The sequence below is a fragment of the Sardina pilchardus genome, chromosome 15 (assembly GCF_963854185.1).
Source record: "Sardina pilchardus chromosome 15, fSarPil1.1, whole genome shotgun sequence".
Classification (NCBI taxonomy): Eukaryota; Metazoa; Chordata; class Actinopteri; order Clupeiformes; family Clupeidae; genus Sardina; species Sardina pilchardus.
In genome coordinates, this window is record NC_085008.1 from 14386760 (window position 1) to 14408264 (window position 21505).

Below are 21505 nucleotides of genomic sequence, written 5' to 3' on the forward strand. Positions count from 1 at the left end.
TAAACCAGGATGGGCGGGCGAAGAACCTCACCTTAATTATTAAATTGGTCAGGTGGTCGGCGTGCAGGTGATAGCCATATTCATTTGACTGATGTTGCTGAGTGACTACATGCTCCCAAATCTCTTCTCTGTCGTAGTAGGCCTATAGAAAGCTCTGAGGTATGAAGGGAGAATAACTGTTACATTTTCCCGATTATGTTTAATACTTTTTGTAATCTCAAACTGTTACTTGGTTGTTGTTTGTCCTTTGCCCCTCTTTCATGGATGACTACGTATCACATGCGCGGCGCTCTGCTTGCCAGCGTGGTAAATGTGCAGCGGATGCTACCATGACTGGAGTTGGTGATCACACAGGGCGTCAACAGTCGAGGAGCGATGCCAACAGAACATTAAGACGGCTGTCGTGGATAACGATCGGAATTGATGAGAGAGACACCGCTAGAAGCGCCAAACCACCTGACTGGAAAGTTGGGGGGTGGGTGGGGGGGTTGTGTTTTAAACTTAAAGAAATTGGGGGAGAATCGAAAACCAAATTAAAAATGTTCAAAAAGAAACGGGAAATTATTAAGACGCCATCCATTTCGAAGAGAAGTCGAGCAGGAAGTCCATCGCCTCAGAGCTTCTCGTCAGTAAGTTGCACATGTATCATCACTGTTTCCTCCTGTCACTCAACTGAATTTCCGACTTTTCACTCTTGTGTGAAGGGCGATTTGCTGCATTCAGCCAATTAAACTTCTTTTGGAACAGCTTGTTAAATTGTAGCCTATATTAGTGTAGGTGCGCGAGTATGCAAGTTTATACCCTAGGCAATGTTTGTTTAGGTCGTCTTTGGTTTAGTGTAACTACTTAGAAGGGCTTAGGGTACTTATTTATTAGCTACCATCGATTTCAGAGTGACCGTGACTAACGTGATTTAGGATATAGGCAACAGTAAACTATTGTTTACTATACGTGAGTACACAGTGTTTATTTTGACATTTGGGGCATTCTTAATGTAGCCATTGAAGTGATTCGTTATCGCAATTATAGGCTACACAGAATAAATGACATGTAACGTTAACCGTACCATAACCTGAGCGAACCATTGGCCTTCATAGAGTTTTTTCTTTTTCTTTAGAAGGCTGTATTTAAATATTTAGAAATGATGGCAACAGTGGGCTACTCCTTAATTTATTCTGAGGTATAAATTTGAAGCTCTTGACACGCATGAAGTAGCCTAGGCTCCAAGACTACACCAAAATGTTGAAACGTGGAACTATTGGCAAAAACGGATACAGTCCATATGCAACTGGCCAACGGGTTAAGAAAGCAGAGTCTAAAGGCAAATTGGACATTTTGCCAAATAAACACAACATCTGGCTAAAGCAGGTACGTTTTCTTCAGGTGTTGATTGCTACTTTATTTTCATATTACTTCACAGAACCTTCAAGTCTAGACATAGGTCGACGTGGGTATCAGCATGACTCTCCTGTACACTAGGTGTGATTAGGTCACATGAATTTAATTGTGTAAGCCACCTGCGTAAAACCCAACAGGTGGACAATTGAAAGCATTTTTTTTGTGCGTGGGTGCCTTGTGTTTCAGGTACACAGAGTACTAAAACTCTTGTTCCTGTAATCTAGCTAATGCATGATTGGTAACAAGTTTAGAAAGGACTTGTATGTCTTGTCCGCATATATGTGTATGGCACTAACAATTTAACCATGATTGAATTATTTTAAAAGATTGTTGGTATCATGTTTCAGTGTTTTCTTGTTACGTCTTCTTGGTTTTAGGGTGTGACTGGGCATTACAGGAAGTGAGTGTATTACACAAGAGACTCCTGAAGCCCCTTGTTTACCAACTATTTTGGTAACTGGCAATCGGCAACAAGCTGTCTACTAGAGGGGGGGGGGATCTGTCACCTTTAATGGGTCTGTCTGGGCGTTCTCACAGCCCGTCTGTGTCCCCTCTGTGTAACCCAGCTGTCTGCCCTCCAGGAGCAGCCAAAGCGAGATGTCCCCGACGGTGCCTCCCCCACGTTGTCCACCTCCTCTACGGCCACCCTCTCTCCCCCGGGCCTTGGCCACAGCCCTGTCTCCTGCCCGGGGACCCCCACCCCCCACCACGGCAGACAAGGATGCCCTTCCCCGGGGGGCACCCTGAAGCGGCCGCCCTCCCTGAGTCGGCACGCCAGCGCCGCCGGGTTCCCGCAGCAGTCGTGGGTCTTCAGCAAGGGCTACCTGAAAGGGGCACAGGCGCAGAGTCCATCCCTGGACAGCCCGGAGACGGCGTGCATCGAAGTGGAGGACATTCCTCTCCTGCTGCGGGATGTGGCTCGCTTCGCTGAGGCCGTGGAGAAGCTCAAAGATGTGGTGCTTAGTGAAGGTGGTAAAGAAGGTGGGCTGTTGCTTTGCTTTGAAGTGTTCCATCAAACATCACCATGTTACTAAGAACATCCGCATCAGTCTGTTTTTTACGATTCAGATACAGTGTACTAAGGCAAAATTGATGCGTTAGGCAGATGTGAACTTGCATAGTGAAATACGGTAATTGAAATGTCAAGGATAAGGATAGGGGAATTCAAGGTTATTCCCATTTATGTGTGTATGTTTAATGGTAGGGGCATTGGCACCTGTTCCTAACGTTGCCCATTGCCTGTGCTCTCTCTCTCTGTCTCTTGGCCATGTGACTGTTGTGAGTGACAAGAGGCGGGGCCAGGTTGACACAAGCTGGCAGTAGCTTCCTCTTGTGCTGTTGAGCTCAGCTTCTGCGGCTACACCACACTCCAGCAGGAAGCCAGCTCTCTTGTTTACAGCAGAAGAGAGAACACTCCCCCTTGTCCAACTTTCTCAAGATGCAGAATGGCGCAACCGTGATCTAATAATTGTCTGTGTGTAAGATCGTGTTGATTGACCAGTGCAGACGTGCTAAGCGTGTCTAATGAAAAATGCAGATGTAGGCCTATTGAGTACTAAATTCTGACCAGAGTAGTCAGATGTGGCACATGTTGTCAGAGATTCTGTCTGAGATTTATGAGATTATGTGCCAAATTAGAGCAAAAGTTGGACAACATTTTTCTCTTATGCATGTTCAACTTTTGGAATGGGAGTCTTAATTGAGTTTTCTGATTTAAATACAAGAAACTGGTGGCTTAAAATAATCCCCATAAATGGAAACTGGTTATGGCCCCATTCTCATATGGAGCATACTGTAGTGTTGAACCTCCATCTCTTGGGTGTGCTAGTTTAATAGATCTTGGTTTTGTACAGCTCTGTGATGAATGGACAGGGCTCACAAAGTTCATGACCTTATTTCATAGTTTGCCTCTCTTTCATTCTAGTCGCATTATATCCAAGCTTTTCACACTCGGCGCACATTGCGTGGCATACAACCAGTGGCCAAAGAGGTTGCTTGGCAGCTTATTTTACAGAAGCATTGGACTCCACAACATCCATAATTTGCTCATCAGAACTGGTTATTTCACTTTCAGTTGATCCAGACTCCTGTAATAGTCTGTGCGTTTGCACTTGTAACTGTCAGCGTGGCAGGCAGAAGGGGGAGGAGGCGGGGGGAGATACATACACACACACGCACATACATACACACACACACGCACACACACACACACACGCACACATACAGGATGCTTTGAGTCTCGGTGTAAGGCCAGGGGAAGAGGAAGTGGCTTTCAGAGGTGTCACTGCAAGCTTCAAAGCAGTGCTAGAGCACAGAGCAGCCGAATGACGACGAGCTGCACTAGTCTGTCACATGGCTATATGTGCGGAAATTATGTGTGTGATGGTTTAGTAGTGTGTTTGTGTCAAAAGCCCCCGTGATCTTACTGACACCCACTCATCTGACTTGAATCAGATCTTTACCTTTCTTTGTTGATTGCCTTTGTCATTACATAAGGCAAGGCATGTGTATTAATGTCAATGTTTTATATTGAATGTTCAGAGTCATTTTACTTGAATATTTACAATGCATATCAGATAGTAGCCTACAAGAATGAGAAAATTCAGTGTGAAAGTTGAAGTATTGATGATTGTGGCAGAATCAGCTCCCTATGCAAACACATACATTGGTAATGGCAGGATTTTTATATCTACATGTATATCAGTCACTCTAATGATCTGAGGGTGGATGTAGTGAACCAGAAGTTTGTGTTAATCAAATAGTCAGTCAATCACACTTCCTTAACAATATACAAGTTGTCTGCTGTGGCGCCCAGTTATCTGAAACTATCTTGATGTTTGCACAGTTCCTATAACTCTCTACCATTCATTTGTGGGATGAAAGGTTGTTGTTGACACGTTTCCTTTGCAGGTAAACTGGAGAACCGTCGGCCGCTGGCTCATGAGTGCTTGGGTGAGGTCCTCCGGGTGTTTCGGCAGGTCATCAGCTTGTACCCGCTACTCAACACAGTGGAGACACTCACCGCAGCCGGAAAGCTTATCTCTAAGGTCAAAGGTATGGCTGTTTGTTTGTAGTCCCATTACAGAAACATTACAGCATATCTACTTCCTGACACACTTGTATGCTTGCTCGTCTTGCTGCGCCTTGAGTCCTAATGTACAGCGGTTAATGATGTCCTTTTCAAAATGTAACTTTGTAGGTCTTTAATTGAAAGTCGGATGACTGCATCTTTTGTATGTCCTCCTCAGGATTTCATTATGAAACCAGCAATGATACTGAAAAGAAAGACTTTGAAAAGGCCATCGAGACCATTGCTGTTGCATTCAGTAGCAAGTGAGTATCCATCTGCTGTCTGTTTCCCCAAGTGTGCTGCTTTACGTGAAGCTGGAGTTCAGAGACACTGATGTAAATGTGTCATGGATATAACTGAAAAAAAGAGGGTACTTTCAGATTCACAGAGGCCATTTGCATGAGTGGAGCTCCTACAGAAAAACAGGAAGTGGAATAGTGACTTTCTTTCTCTAGAATCAACCTGAAACCATAAGTCAGCCATTTGGTGTTTTCTCCAAGAGCAGATATTTTCTGTGAGATACAAAGCATCTGCTCTTGGGGCTACCTTATCATGTTAGCAGTTTAAAACAGCATGGATGATTTGAAATAATGTTATCAACAACGTCATCTCTTAATGTGGTCAGTTGCCTAAATTCTATGCTCATGTGCCATATGGAGTTGTAAATGCTCCATGCTTTTGAATATACAATGACTGGTGCAGAGGATAAACTACACTGTTGTGGACATACTGTATGCAAAGTGTTGTTGACCACTCTTGTCAGAACATGTCTTTGTTTTGCTCTGGAAAAATATGGCAAGTCAAAATGGCCCGCCCTTTTGATTTACATGGATAGGGGAGAGGTGCCGTTAAAAAGGGAAGTGAGGTGATTATTTGTGATCGCTCACTGACAGCTGTCCAGGTGCTTTTAGCTCCCTCAACAGTGGACCAAGGGTGGATTTCGTGGGATTTCCAGCAAGGTTCCTGGATGTACTGTACGCTGTTGTGGCAGCATTTTAAAATTGTAAACAATGCTGAGCTACCTGCGTACCTTGTCACTGCCCATTCCAGAGGTTCGCCGAAGCCGGAGGTAAAAGATGAGGGGCAGCTGCTGGACAAAGGGACGGAGCAATCCTGCAGTCGTATGCCAGGATCATCTGCCACAGTATTGGAGATTTCTATAGTGAGATCACTCAGTGTGGTTACATGGGCAGAGCAGTCTGATTAAAGCACCAATCGGAGTATTATCAGAATTTGGAATATTCCAATTTACATGTTAAATGAACAAGTACAAATCTGATTCCCATGATTAATTGTCTGCAATTACAGTAGGATCATTAGGAGTATTTAGTTACATGACACATCTCTGATATCAAAACAGTTTTGATTAGAAATTGAGAATTAGAATCAGAATACTCAGTTCAAATGTCATTTTTTAATCAGAGTTAAGAGTATAATCAGAGCGAAATCTGATTAATTGTTTGCGTGTAATGGCACTGACTGAGACCATGACTTCAGTGGTACAGGACAAGTGATTTCTCTCTGGCTGTTTGTAACTCCGCAGTGTGTGCTATGGCATGTTGACTGGCTTTATGTGACATGTTAGCATGGAGAGTTTCCTGCTCTGTGAATGGTATCTGCACTTCTGTAGAATAGGAGTTTGCAATGCATTGATCATGTCCAAACTGATGTAGCCATGTAAAGTGTAGGGCTATCTGGGCCTGTTAAGGAGTTGGGCTAGCATGCAGTAGCATGAAAAATTGTGGGTTCCATTCACCGTTGTGCCCTTGAGCGAGGTACCTTAACCCCAAGTTGATCTGCAGACAGTGTAGTCCCTTGTAATATAATTTACATATATTATAATAAGTCACTTTGGATGAAAAGTGTCTAGGTAATGTGTTGTGGAATTGCGAGTGAGTAATGCCTCTGATCTCTCTTTAAGCGTACAGTATGTGTGTGTGCGTGGTGCATAATGCTGTTTCTGTGAGTAAAATCGAACTTGTACAGCACACATCAGTAGATGGAAAGCTACATAATGGTATACAATGTGCATTATGAAATGGCAACTGTCAACACAAACGGATGAAATGTGAATCGGTTTGAAGTGAGTTGTTTGTCCTTTTTGTCCGTGGGTTCAGGGCGTCATGGGAGACTGAGACTTCAGCCCATAAATGTTGGTTATGGGACAGTTTGGTATTTCACATTAGACCTTTTCTGGAACCCTTTAAATTAACTGCAAGCAGCCCATTAAAGCAAAGACACAGACTTCAACTTTGTAAGCTTTAACGTCAACATGACTAGTTTGTTGTCTCAATATAAAATCACAAAAGCCCAATTATGAGGACGACGTTTTCAGCCAATATGATGCCTATTTGATTCCCTCAATCTCAGACCTAGTTGGGGTTAGTCCTGTTGTTGTTGTTCCACCACCTGGTATGGACTGTGTCTGTAGTGTGTATGATGTGTGAGTGTGTGAAATGTGTTCTGTTTCTCTAGTGTGTCAGAGCTACTAATGGGGGAGCTGGACAGCAGTTCACTCCTGTCGGTCCCACCAACAGAAAAAAGCAGGGTAAGTGTGTGTGTGTGTGTGTGTGTGTGTGTGTGTGTGTGTGTGTGTGTGTGTGTGTGTGTGTGTGTGTGTGTGTGTGTGTGTGTGTGTGTGTGTGTGTGTGTGTGTGTGTGTGTGTGTGTGTGTGTGTGTGTGTGTGTGTGTGTGTGTGTGTGTGTGTGTGTGTGTGTGTGTGTGTGTGTGTGTGTGTGTGTGTGTGTGTGTGTGTAGAGCAACAAAATCTGTAGAATGACTGTTAAAATGCCATTTCATGTTTTAGACAGGTGTTGGTGTCACTTTTTTGTGCTTACAGTACTTCAAATAATTCTAAGGAATATTATTTCTAATTCATTTGTGAGTCTGTGTTCAATGTTTACTGGCTTTTTACCTACCTGCCCCAGTTATTTCTTAAAACTACTGACTCTGTCTCCTCAGTCTATGGAGAATCTGTATGGCTCATCACCACAGGGGTTTGATTCCCAAATGAGAAGTGATTTCTTAGAAAGTGGTACGTCCTCCTCTGCTTCACACTACCTGGCTCTAAAAAACAATAGACTGGTAAAGTGATCGGTTGGGTGTTTAGTGAAATGATTATTAATGGTGTGTGTGTCTGTGTGTGTGTTTGCGTGCGCGTACATACTGTATGTGCAGGTATGAGTGCAGAGGAGGTGGATATCATCTTGCAGCGCAGTGAGGGAGGGGTGGACACAGCGCTGGCTTATGCCAAGACCATCTCCAAGTACATGAAGGACCTGATCACCTATGTTGAGAAACGGACTGCACTGGGTGAGCACAACCGCATTTTGCATCAATATCTCTTGCCTAGAGCTGCCTGCAGACCACCATGGGCTCCTGTCCGACATGTTCATTTAACCAAAGGACTTGAAGTCCACTTAAATGATGACCAGCGAAGAGAATTAAAATTCCCAAAGAGGTGTGCTTTGCATGACGATGTGTTTTCTTTAAGAGCTGGAATTCGCCAAAGGCCTGCACAGACTCTACCAGTCTTCAAAGCAGAGCATCACTCAGGTAATTTCACATTCACCACTCTTCGGTTTCCTCCTGGTAGATGCTGCTGTACTCATGCGAGGACATGAATGAGCTCCCCTTCTCCTCATTTTTGTTTCCTCTCCTACCTCTTCCACCAGCCCCACATGCCTCTGTACTCGGTCTACTCCATGGCTCTGGAGCAGGACCTCGAGCAAAGCGCAGGTGTGCAACAAATGTCTGTCACCCTGCAGAACAACACCTTCATCCAGGTAATGCTGCTCGCCGCACGCTCCTCGCAAGCCGCCTGTCATGTCTGATATGCTGACAGAATTAGGCTTGTTTGCTCTGGTCTGGACACTGACTGAATGTGCCATTCTTGATACTGTCATTTGTGGCTATGTCTCTTGTTTGTTTGGTTGATGCTTATTGTGTTTTATGTCCTACATGTACTGTATGTTTGTCTATTGATGCTATTGTGTCTTACATTTATGTACTGTTTCTGTCCGGCAATCCTTAAATGAGCTGCCCATGGATGCAAAAAGAATTTTAGCACAAACTGACAATGTTGTATCGTATCATATCATATCGTATCGTATCTCTCTCCTCCCACAGCCTCTGTTGCAGCGCAAGCAAGAGCACGAGAAGAAGCGAAAAGAGCTGAAAGAGGCCTGGAACCGGGCCAGGAGGAAACTGGTAGGCTGCCTTGTCCTTCTGAGTGTTTGAAATGGAGCTATTCAAAAGGTAATCCAATCCCAGTCTAAGGGTGTGTGTGTGTGTGTGTTGTGATCTTTTTGTTTCGAATAGATGGAGTGTGAGGCGAACTTGCGCAAAGCGAAGCAGACCTACACGACTCGTTGCGAGGAGTACGAAAAGGCCAAATCAGTCGCCAGCAAAGCCGAAGAGGAGGGAAGCAGCTCCACAGCGAAGACGGTGGACAAGAAGAAGCGACTGGAGGAGGAGGCCAGGAATAAGGTCAGCGACTCTCTGCCATTCCAAAGAGCTCTTGTCTCTTCTGTGTTTACGGTAAAAGCTTGAAAACAACAGTTAGGGGAAACTAATTTCCCGACTATTATCCTCAGCTTATACATTGATTTTGCAACATTTCTTCAGCTATGAGGTTAATACAGGGTGGCAATTAATATGGTATAAGTTTCTTTTAACTTGCATAAAACACTGTCCTGCGGCTTATACACAATTCGGCTTATATGCGGGAAATGACTGTAGTCATGGTCCCTGGATCGACCATCACGACCATCATGTAAAAGCCCTGTGTTGTCTGTCAGGCTGAGGAGGCAGAGGCCAGCTACAAGGTGTGTGTTGCAGACGCCAGCACCCACCACCAGGAGCTGGAGGACATGAAGGTGACAGTGCTCCGGCAGATTCAGGAGCTCATCAAGCAGAGCGACCAGACCCTGCGCTGTGTGAGTCCAACTAAACCTGCCCGCACTAACAGCGTTCTAGTCGTCTCTAGAACTTAAACGAATGCGCGAGAACGCCGCGGACTGCGCTGACCCCTTCCCCGAAAACCCCCTCTCTGCCCTCAGGTCACCATCTCGTACTACTCCAACATGCACATGCAGACGGTGGTGCTGCCCGTGCACTACCAGACCCTGTGTGAGAACAGCAAGATGTACGACCCCGGGCGCCAGTACGCCACACACGTCAAGGAGCTGCAGATGCCGGTGGAGCCCGAGACCAGCTACGCCTTCGAGCCGTACTCGGACACGTCCAGCCTGTATGTCCCACGTGCCCTCTGGTCACTCCTGCTCATAGGCTACTGAGACATTTCATAGGCCAGAGAGTGGAAGGTTTTGGAGTGGATAGATGCTGTTGGTCTCACTGGACTAATGTCAGAGTTATAATTTGTATTTTGCACAATGTACATGATATGCATAGTTGCATACAGAACATGGTACATGGGATTGACTGTCTATATTGTACATCCACGTCTATATATCACTCTTTTTGAAGACGGCTATTATTCCACGTAATAAGTCAAATTACTCTGTAATACAACATAATCACCTAACTTGGATCACCTAATTGGTGACTAATTGTTATTGACTGGAAGAGGCAGGGTCTGATGATTTTATGATTTGTAGAGTTGTAGCTTTGAATAACTTCCTTCCTTCATTCCTTCCTTCCTCCCAGGCATGAGACCAGACCACGGAACGATAGTTACAATCCTGAAGGTCAGAGCATAGCTGAGACTCAAGACATTGGGGATGGAGCTTCCACCGTAAAAGGAGAGACCAAAAAAGGTAAATTGGCACCTGTAGTTCTGCATTGTGTAAATACAGTATCTTGTTTGTTTTGCGGTGAGAAGATCTTTTATCTTATGTTCCAGTCCGTGGTCACCTTACCCACAAATCCTGGGGCTCCACAGTGAGCGATACGGACAGTGTGGGAGCAGGCAGTGGACTGGGATCTCCTACCACCAGCACAGGTCAGACAAACACTCAGGCCCCCAGTAACCCTGACCATCTCCCATGTTTAATCTGGCTACTTTGCTTTTTCTGTACTTAACCACTCACATGAATGAATTAATGAATGAATGAATGAATGCACTTGTAGGAGACATCAGTAAAATGGCCAGAACCTCTTCCACCGGCACCATGTCATCAAATGAGGATATTGATGAGAAGGAGGTGTCAACGTTTGAATCCTCTAGTAAGACCACATTCATTTTGATGATATGCTAACAATGAATGCCTTAAAAATTCATGTTCTGTTTCATCAGTCATTTTTCCCCATTCGTTCAAATGATTTGACAGATTTGAATGGGATAGAGCCAGAGATTGCGGTACCGACGGGTCCATTCCGCAACATCGGCCTCTCTAAAGCAGCCCAGACACACAAGCTGCGTAAGCTGCGCTCCCCATCCAAGTGCCGGGAGTGTGACAGCTATGTGTACTTCCAGGGGGCTGAGTGTGAGGAGGTGAGTTTCCCTTCAACGAATGCAGTATGGGGAACTTATAGGTTCACAATTTGACATGTGATTTGTACAGTATGTCTTACTAATTTCTCTTTTCATATCAAAGATGTAGTTCATCCCCATCGTGATTTTGATCTGTTTTGTGGCATTACCTTTTTGTACATAATAGCACTGAACAGTAATGTCCGTCCTTAATTTATTTACGAATGATGTGGTGATGAAAGTCCAGTTGTCACTAAATTGCATCTCCACCGTTTGTGGGCCTGTGCAGTGCTACCTGGCTTGCCATAAGAGGTGTCTGGAGACCATGACCATCCAGTGTGGCCACAAGAAACTCCAGGGCCGCCTGCAGCTCTTTGGGAGGGACTTTGCCCAGGTGTCAGCCGGCAGCACCGACGGGGTCCCCTTCATTGTGATCAAGTGCATCTGCGAGATCGAGAGGAGAGCACTGCGGATGAAGGTCAGTGTCTGGATGGGGAAGTAAACTAGAATATCCATTTGTCATGCACACGTCATGTTATGTTGTTTGGCTCAGTGGGTATGTGAAACAAAACTGTTTCATTTGTGTTTTGCACAATATTGAAGGTTTGGGAATAGGGCTTAATAATGCACATTTCGATTTGGTACCTTTAATGGGGAAATACAGTTGACGATTGCATTGTGCAGGCCTGATAGAGTTCAGGCGTGGTGCCTGAATTCAGGCTTGGGCTCGGCCATGTATGATGGCAAGAAAGGCTATTCTCTATATTGTCTTTTGAATGTATTTGATCATTTCAGGCACAGAAAATGTCCTGTCTATCAGCCCCGATTGTGACTGTGGTGATTCTCCTTCTGTGTAGGGTATCTACCGTGTGAATGGAGTGAAGACTCGAGTGGAGAAGTTGTGCCAGGCCTTTGAGAATGGCAAAGAACTGGTGGAGCTGTCCCAGTCCTCTCCTCACGACATCAGCAACGTGCTCAAGCTCTACCTAAGACAGGTCGGGCTCGACACCTCCAGTATCACTTCAGTAACAAGGCCCCAAAAGACATTACACACATCTAACACACATCAAACACACTTTACAAGCTTTCACTTTCGGTATGAATATGCACACTTTGCTCATAACAAAGACCTGATCACATCCTGTTGGTCCTCCTAAGGATAGTGTTGCTCGTAATAGCTCCCCCTGGTGGTTATTTTGAATAAAAGATGTTGCCTGTTTTCCCCAGCTGCCTGAGCCCATCATGCCCTTCGCCCTGTACAGCAATCTGATGGGCCTGGCCAAGGAGAGCATCCAGGCAGAGGGCGGGGAGGCCGGGAAGGGGCCCGAGCTGAAGGACCTGGGCTCCAGTACGGATCCCGAGGTCTTGGGAACGGTGGAGAAACTCAAAGAGCTGCTGTCCGACATCCCCAAGGCCAATCACAGTACGCTGCGGTACATTGTGCGTCACCTGCACAGGTAGGCACCGTAGGTTCACGCCACGATGACACGCCAGTAGGATAGCCTTGCTGCATCAGGAGTCTCTTAGTTGTGTAGGAGGTTGAAGGTATTCTGATATTGTCATAATATTTCTCTTTTTGTCCCTCTCTCTGTTTTCCCCCTCCCTCCCCTGTCTTTCTCCACAATCCTTCTCTTTGCAGGATTGCAGAGTTGGAGCAAGACAACAAAATGAGCCCGAATAATCTGGGCATAGTCTTTGGGCCGTCCCTGATGCGGCCGCGGCCCACGGGGGCCACCGTGTCCCTGTCCTCGCTGGTGGACTACCCCCACCAAGCCCGCATCGTGGAGACGCTGATCGTCTTCTACCGCTCCATCTTCCCCTCCGACTCCACCCGCTCCAGCTCCACCAGCCAGGTCCAGACTCCAGCCATGCCGCAGGTGTGTGTGTGTGAGGGCATTTCTGTTATAATCATTGTTCATCTATTGACTGTTCTTAGAGGCCTGTGTGTAGTAAGTAATGCCTGAAGCAACCCTAGATTTTAGTTATGCATTGGATCCATAGAAGAGAATGATGACTCTTGCCTCTGCTGTTTAGGACGGCTGTGTGGCCCCAGATGACCCAGGCAGGACGGAAGGAAACCCAGAGAGCAGCGACGAGCTGGGAAATGCCGATACAGACGAGGTGCAAGGTACAGATCAAAATGGCCGGAATCTACTCACACAACACACCCTGATGTAGTCATATACTCAATTCTCTTCAGAATGTGAGCCGGATACTGCACCATTTGGGACGTGATTATGGGGCGTGTTTCAATCGATACCAGGGAAAAATGCCTCTGCACACAATGGATATACTTAACCAATCGGACCAATGAAATGGCCCACTGTGAATCCTGTAGGAACTTCCTACAGGATTCACAGGGAAGAACAGGAAGAACAGCCAAAACATCCAGAACATCTCAACAAATGGCTTAATTTCCGTTCTTTCTTTCCTAAAGCTTTTTATTGTAAACAAAATCAACTGAAGCACGTTCAAGTCACATGAATGAATAGGCACCGTTGCTCATCTGTCCATTGTGTAAAGCCCGCTCGGACAATTGGATTGGTCGGCAAGTTTTCATACGGGCATAGTATTAATGGACCAAGTCCAGACCAAATGGACTATATGTCTCGGAAGGCTGCGTCAGCCAGCACATTTCCAGTGGCGCATCAGCAATGCCATCTTCTGTTATATTCTGCTCCTTTCGTGTTCACTACAACAATAAACGTCTTGTTTATGCCCAACAGCGAAACTCTTATTCAATTTCAGCACACATATAAATCCTTCAGCATTTTACAGTTTTTTACAATCACTTTGCTACTATTTTCAGAACCTTGATGTCATTTTTCACAACTCTAGACACAAAACTCAAAAAGGTTATCACTTGTAACACAGGCTAATGTTCAAAACATTGGATTGTGCATTCACATCTTCAAAGAAATCTTGAACTTGCACAATCATTGGTTCAAAAAACTAATTTACTGTGAAACACCACTGAAACATAACTATAACTCACCCCGCACACAAGCAACCAATAGTTTCATTGTGTCATTGTTCATACAATTATTAGATATTGTAGAACAAAATGGGTGATACAGGTTTCAGCTCCACGCTAATTGGTGACAGTGAATCTTGTTACAGTATCTTGAAATGTTCATGATTTGCAGTGGAAGATTGTGTGTCTGTTTCCATACAACTATACATTAAGAGTAATGCAACAGTTACTTATCATTTTGAGCAGTTGTATCAATTGATAGTTAGATCATTGTAAGGAAATGAATACTCATTTGAAATGTAATGTGTAAATTGCTTTTTGAAATTAGTAGTACTTTGATGTTAAGTTGTATCATATTGAACAGGTGATATTTGTTGAATGAACAAATGATCAAGTTGTATGTGTATTGTATCCAAGCAATTGAAAAAAGCATTAGAGTTTTGAAAAATGTGCATTTTGATCATTGGTTGTGAGTTTTGTGTCTAGAGTTGTGAAAAATGACATCAAGGTTCTGAAAATAGTAGCAAAGTGATTGTAAAAAACTGTAACATGCTCATTCACTTGGTGTAACACCCAGCCAGGTCTGTGTAAACAGGTAGCCTACACTAAAACAATGCAGGTGATGGCCAATCAGAAATGTTTTTGCTGGAACAGAGCCGCCCCATAGGACTTCATTTGAGACAAGTGAGGCCCATTTTAACCTGTTTTCCATGGGGGCGTCATGGTACTGTAAAATCAAATGCTTCATGTTTACACTTATTCGCTGGCAAAGTGAGGCCAAAATGAAAGAGGGTCAAATGAAGGCTGGCTGAGATGGGCCCTTATTGGCCTCAGAGCCTCCCGTGAGGTGGGCTTTCCGAGTAGTCGCTTACCCCCTTGGTAATTTCCCGACCTCAAATTTTGTGTGTGGGGCTAAATTCGGGCTGGTTTCCAGACTACCGAAACTCCAAAAGGACTCCGCTATATCAACACTTCTGTCATTACAGGCGGGTCCGAATCAGTCGAGCAGAGCCTGGAGTCTGACGCGGAAGTGGACGACACCGCCGAGGAGGGCGAGGGCGAGGCCGACAGCATCGCCCCACAAACGAGCGACAGCAGCGATGACGAGGACGACCAGAGCGGCTCCAGAGAGGAGCTCGGCCCCGTGCCGATCATCCTGACCGACCCGGGAAGCCCGGCTGATGGGGACCCGCCACCGCCGGCCCTCCCCGACACCGAGCCTCCCGAGCTGGATAGCCAGGAGGAGGGTCAGGCAGCCTCCATCGCAGGCCTCAACACCAATCAGTCCAATAATCACGTGCTTGTGTTTGAGCCTCCTGTATCACCCTTCCCACGTTTTGTTGGACGCAGGCTGAGTGTTTATATAGATCATGATCAAGACACGAAACCAGAATTTATTTGAAGCAGCATTGCATAAAGTGTTTTTTTTTAATGTACACCATTTGATTGTTTTGTCTTTTTTACGTGTTTTATTCATGTATTAAAAAATACGAATGTGAATTTTTTTTTTTATTTCTCCAGAGCTTATATCTGCACATTCTTAAAAAAGATGTACTTTTTTGGCCAATTCAAAACACACAGTGTGATCGCAAGTGTTCAGCGGTTCCCTTTTATAGATACCATCCATACCATAGCTCCTTTTGAAACATTTCAGCACTAAAGCAAAAAAAAATGTTAGGAGACTATTTTGTATTATAAAAATGATTTTACATGTGTTTTTGCATGTGTTTTGTCATGTTGGTCTTTTAATGAATAAAGTGGAAGGACATGCCAATGAATTAATCCATTATGTTCTTAGTTTCATGCTCAGTGTGGTTCCCATTTACCACTGTGGGAATGCAGAAGTTAAGGTAACAAACAAGGAAGAGGGCTGAGCTGGTCATTATGCAAAACCTTTACCCCTCAGATTATATTGCATGATTTATCCAGCAGGACCAATTGTACTGTAAATCAAGCTGTCTGTGAGTGAGGTTGAGTTGAATTGATGGCTTTCAAGAAAGAAGAACAAGGGGGTCTGAAGGAAAAGGTAGGCTATGCATTAAACATGATTTCATGGATACATGGATACATGTACTGTAGTCCTCATATGTGCACAATTGGGGAGAGTGAATGTGTGTGTGACTGACTGATAACATCTTGCTTTATGTCTGGTTTGTTGATTGTGACTTGCTTTGCGGCTACGGACTCTGAAATGGAGGTAGTCGATGCAGTTTGCTTTTTCCTGTTCATAGATTTTCCCAGCTTTTCCTTTTCTTTTTTGTTTTCTTTGCCCACCTCTCAAGCTTTGGTCTCTGCTTTGTCCATGTACCTGTGTTCTCTTTTCTCTAATTATGAAACCATGTCTCTTTTTTTGTACCTGTGTAAAAACTGTAAAGCGTCTTTCAGTCAAGTGTCTAGAAAAGCACTATAAAAATAAATGGGTTATGGGTCAGGCAAGGTGGTTAGAGCGTATGCCTGGTACACGATTCTATCTGATGGTAAATTTTTTTAAAAAGTTGTGTTTAACAGTTTGTTAATATATCAGCTCGTTTGTCTTTGCCATTCACAATAACCTGTAGGATTATAACGTATTGTATAGCCTACCTGTTATACATTTGACACTACCTAAGATTGAGCTTTACTGTAGAGAATGGAAACCAATTGATCATTGCTGTAATAAGAGACTAAGCAAGAGAGCCAGGATGGTTATACAGGCTCCATGCTAGACTGGTAATAGGCAAGTTTACGCTGCTGGTAATCGGCCCCCTACCCAGGTAAAGGGGACAGGTAATTTACAGGTAAGATAGCCAACCGTTCTGAATAGCAGCTGTAGAAATACTCCCCCCGCAGTGATACACCTTTGCTAAATTCCTTATGTTCATTTTGCTTACATGCAGAAACTGTAACCCAAGACGAAAAATGTCTGTGCTGGGTTTTGCATTAGATAATCCTTTTTAAGCAAATAGTCTACAAATAGAGTGAACAGAAGTCAATATTGCTTTCATGTGGGCAAGGCTACCTCAAAGTGATATTCTAATTAAGAAGACTGGAGGATCTGCCCCAACATACAATGAACACTTGTCATGTTCAGTACACTAGGATATCTATGAATAGGAAAAACATTAAATTGTCCAAGTCGGTTGCATCTCCAGCTGCAGACTATGGCAAGCATGGCTCTCAGGTATTTCAAGATCAATACCATATTCTATTGTGCGATTCAGATGTCTTGTACAGTTTGTACAGTTGTATGGGAATACTGTGGTAAGACTGGAGACCAGACAAAGTTTGTTTCATTGATATGAAAAAAGGACCAGAGGCGCTGCAAGGTTCCTTTCGTGTCAGAAATAGACAGGTGCTCTTTAGTCTGATGTGGGTTCAGTCAAGAATCAAAAAAGAGAGAAGAGACTAAGGCACTCCGTTTGTAGAATTTTAACTTTTTTGCAAGGCAAATAAACCGGCGCGTTTCGACTTACGTGTTCGTCTGGGTTCCTGGAACGTAAGTCGAAACGCGTCGGTTTATTTGCATTGCAAAAAAGTTAAAATTCTACAAGTACAAGTAAAATTCTACACTTAGTCTCTTCTCTCTTTTTGAAGTTTGTTTCATTCTTGTACAATTCTTTTTATGTTGTGAAAGTGCATTTCCTGAAATTGATGCATTGCTGAAAATACCTACTATGGCGCTGTGGAGAGTTGTGTGAGTTGGTCTTCTCAAATTTTGTTTCAGTCTGCGCTGGTGGAGGACTGGCAGTTGGCCAAGTCAATCTATGAGTTCTCAGCCACAGATATAGATGGCAATGAGGTGTCATTTGAGAAATACAGGTGAGATTTGAAGTTCTGACTATAAAACGTAAAAGGTAAAACATACCAGTGAGGCATTTAATGAAATCCATGGGGAAATGATGAACATTTGACTTGAAGCGTTGTGTCTAACTGTACACTACCCAACTGTTCTAAAAATGTTTTGGTTTGTGGTCAGAGGCCACATTGTCATCATCACCAACGTTGCCTCTAAATGAAGCTGGACCCCCCTTAGCTACTCTCAGTTTGTAGAAATGCACGCCAACTATGCTGAGAGAGGATTACACATTTTGGCCTTCCCCTCCAACCAGTTTGGAAAACAGGTATGATGCTATTTTGCACCCAGTTATCTACATATAATTATACATTGTGTTGAATTTTGTGTTGAATTTTGTTGTGTAGTAAAACTACAGTATGACCCAACATGTCCAGTGTGTTTTTAAAAGTCTCAGTTGAAGATTAACATGTCAATCTTGTAATAGGAACCGGGCACTAATGCTCAGATCAAGGCGTTTGCAAAATCATACAACGCCCAGTTTGAAATGTTCAGTAAGGTCGACGTCAAAGGCCCAAATGCCCTCCCTCTCTGGAAGTGGCTGAAGTCACAGCCCAAAAGCAAGGGACTATTTGGAAGGTGAGTCAATGTCTAAATTAAGCAAGAATGAATGCGGGACACTTCACCAATTAGCATTAAGCTTTGTAGTCATGTTTTTGAATGGTCGTGACGTGCATCATTCCCTCAGTTTGCCTTGAGATGGGAGAAATACGAATTTCAATGTTGGTCTTCCTGCTTTCAATGATGTAAAAATCATCATTTTACATCATTGAAAGCAGGAAGTCCTATTCATGGGTTTCATTGAAATCCGTATTTCTCCCAGGAGAATGACCACCGTGGGTCTGACGACCTCCTTGTTTGACAAAGCCAGGGAACAATTTATACATATGGCCTACAGTGGGGAAAAATCAACTGACGGTCTGCACATGTCAATAACCTGTAAGGCTATTCTGATTATGTAGAATATTCCATAGAATTTTTCCTGGGAAATACTTGAGCTTCCTGAGTATTTCTTAACATGATAACACAACACAACTGATTTTAAATAATTATGAAGAAATTACATCTGGTGTTTTTACCTTTCCTAGTGGTATCAAGTGGAACTACACCAAGGTATTGCATGATTAGCACATTTTTATTGTACTTGTATTGTACTATTGTCCTTTGGAATAGATTGCCAATTTTAATCCGAGAAGAAGTTTGGCAGTGAACTTGCAAGGCATTCAATTTTATTTTTTATTCATAGTTCCTTATTGACCGGGAGGGTAATGTTGTGAAGAGATACTCACCACTAGAGGCTCCAAGAGTAAGTCCAGCACATCAAGGCTATTTATTTATTTATGTCTTGATTCTCCTGTTTGGGAAACAGATTGTGGTTTATTCATTATTTGCAGGTGATTGAGAAGGACCTGCTCAAGTACCTGTAACTCTTTCAGCCCTGTCATCCCACTGACCCCCTCTGCTACTCGCTCTCCAGTGATGAGTCGGGGAATTGAGGCTCTGCCCCAGATGAGTGACGGTCTGTCCCTCAACCCATTCCATGGACAGGTCAGACCTGATGCATTTGGCGTGCAACATTTCTGGGAGGACCCTCTATTCCCTGATGACCCACTGGAGAGACCCATAATATCCCTCAGTACTCAAGTTTCTAAGTGTTTACCATATCTCAAACCAGTCATAACATAAAACATGCAAATGTTTTATGGGAATGGTCATGTCCATTGGCTTTTCCAAAATTGTTGGTTTGGGTGTGATGTGCACTTTTTTTGTTTTTGGTATAGTAGACGAGGAAGAAGACATAGAGGGCTCTACTTTGCATACACAAATGTTTATTGCATGTGTTTCAGCGTAGTGCCCCCTTCAGTGTGCTTCAATATTGACTTTCATTTGGCTTTGCGCCAGTATCCAATGCAAATCAGTCATGAGTCATTGATGTAATAAAACATGGCAAATTATTGTATATTTTATAGTGTTCTATTTGTATAAATCTCCAGTTTCTCTCCATTTTCATAAAACACATGTCTTTAAACAAAATGTAAATGTGAATACAATGTAATGTGAATTCTGTGGCGTTAAAGGCTTTAAAGTTTGCAGCTAGAGAAAAGATTTGTGATGGAATCAAAGTTCAAATCATGGTGATCACCTATTAAGCCACTGTTATTAAAGCACTCTGTTAAACATTAAGCTGTGTCCTATAAACCTCTATCAGTTGATTGTATCATTTTGGATTTATTTATTTTTTTATTTCAAGAAATGGATGATTAAACTTATCCATAGTTTTGCTACTAGTAAAAATGATTTTCAACAGATCACCTGTCGTGACTGTTGTCATAAGGGACTATCGGCCATTACCAAAAAAGTGACTACAGCAGAGCTACACATATGCCAAAAGTATTTGCTCACCTGCCTTGACTCCCATATGAATTTTGGTCACATCCCATTCGTAATCATAATCCATAGGGTTTAATATGACGTTTGTCCACCCCTTTGAAGCTATAACTGCTTCAACTCTTCTGAGAAGGCTTTCCATAAGGTTTAGGAGTGTGTTTATGGGAATTTTTAACCATTATTTCAGAAGTGCATTTGTGAGGTTACACACTGATTGGACTGGAGACTGAATTCATCCCAAAGGTGCTCTATTGAGTTGAGGTCAGGACTCTGTGCAGGCCAGTCAAGTTCATCCACACTAAACTCTGTCATCCATGTCTTTATGGACCTTGCTTTGTGCATCGGTGCAGTCATGTTGTAACAGGAAGGGATTATTCACAAACTGTTCCCACAAAGTTGGGAGCATGGAATTGTCCAAAATCTCTTGGTTAATGGACCCAGCCCAGCTCAGGGATGACCCCTTCCTGTTCCAACATGGCTCACAAATGTGCTTCTAAATGAATGGTCAAATATCCCCAAAAACACACATCTAAACCTTGTGGAAAGCCTTCCCAGAAGAGTTGAAGCTGTTATAGCTGCAAAGGGTGAACGAACGTCATATCAAACCCTATGGATTAAGAATGGGATGTGAAAGTTCATTTGTGAGTCAAGGCAGGTGAGCAAATACTTTTGGCAATATGGCACACAGCCTCCATGTCTGGTTTCATCATGACCCACCACACACACAAAGAGCTTATTTTGCGTTTTGCTGAATGTGACTCTAACTCTTAATTGTAAATTAACCCTGATAATGACATTTTGAAAATCATTATTTGATAATGTTCATTTACCACTTGCCATTGTGGCCACTGTGGCTCCATGATGCAGACCAACACACAATGCATTTACACAATAATCCAACAATGAATGAGCTACTTAGCCAAACTAATCTCCTACCATTTCTGTGATTTTGTGGGCGGGTAACTCTATATGAGGCAGCAATGACGTTCTAATCAAACAAAATGTTTTAAGTGTAAGGTGTTCTTTTGTGCCTTTGGATGGTTGGATTTGGGAGTAAGAGAAATGGTAAAGACTCTTGATAGTTTGTTAAACTGAAGTTGTTTGCAAATAGGCATGTCTTGTCTCTGCTCTGTGTTTCCTGTTTTTGTTTTGTTTTTGTCATGGCAAATCTTTATCTGATAACCAATGTCTGATTGACTATTAACCCTGCACTAAGAACTATGTAATCATGTAATTTTTAGTTTTATGACATTATAATTTCCCGCATGAAGACGTCAGTCAGTATTAATCATGAATTCATAATGATATTAATGTATAAATACAATGTGGTAATTGTATGATATTCCTCACAACTTTCTTTCGCAGTGCTATCTAATAACAAATATTACTTGTTTTAGTCCATGTATTTT

At 43.3% G+C, this 21505-nt stretch overlaps 1 protein-coding gene and 1 pseudogene across 5 annotated transcripts; both read left to right on the forward strand.

Moving 5' to 3' along the window:
* The first annotated feature begins 109 nt into the window (after window positions 1–109).
* arhgap45b (Rho GTPase activating protein 45b) lies at window positions 110–15658 on the forward strand. Of its 5 annotated transcripts, none has more exons than XM_062556953.1 (24): window positions 110–629; window positions 1118–1368; window positions 1965–2379; window positions 4309–4452; window positions 4647–4731; window positions 6944–7016; window positions 7431–7503; window positions 7647–7781; window positions 7963–8024; window positions 8144–8254; window positions 8598–8678; window positions 8790–8957; window positions 9269–9406; window positions 9530–9720; window positions 10137–10246; window positions 10333–10431; window positions 10560–10655; window positions 10760–10923; window positions 11192–11380; window positions 11760–11897; window positions 12130–12359; window positions 12542–12779; window positions 12937–13030; window positions 14863–15658. In XM_062556953.1, exons 2-24 carry the CDS (start codon window positions 1240–1242, stop codon window positions 15276–15278), a joined length of 3579 nt encoding a protein of 1192 aa, XP_062412937.1. In that variant the 5' UTR covers window positions 110–629; window positions 1118–1239; the 3' UTR covers window positions 15279–15658. The 5 variants fall into 5 exon arrangements, with proteins under 5 accessions (XP_062412937.1, XP_062412939.1, XP_062412935.1 ...); XM_062556955.1 differs by having other exon boundaries at window positions 1980–2379; XM_062556954.1 differs by lacking the exon at window positions 110–629 and adding an exon at window positions 691–951.
* Window positions 15659–15710: 52 nt separating this feature from the next.
* LOC134102736 (phospholipid hydroperoxide glutathione peroxidase-like) lies at window positions 15711–20082 on the forward strand (annotated as a pseudogene).
* The last annotated feature ends 1423 nt before the right edge of the window (window positions 20083–21505 follow it).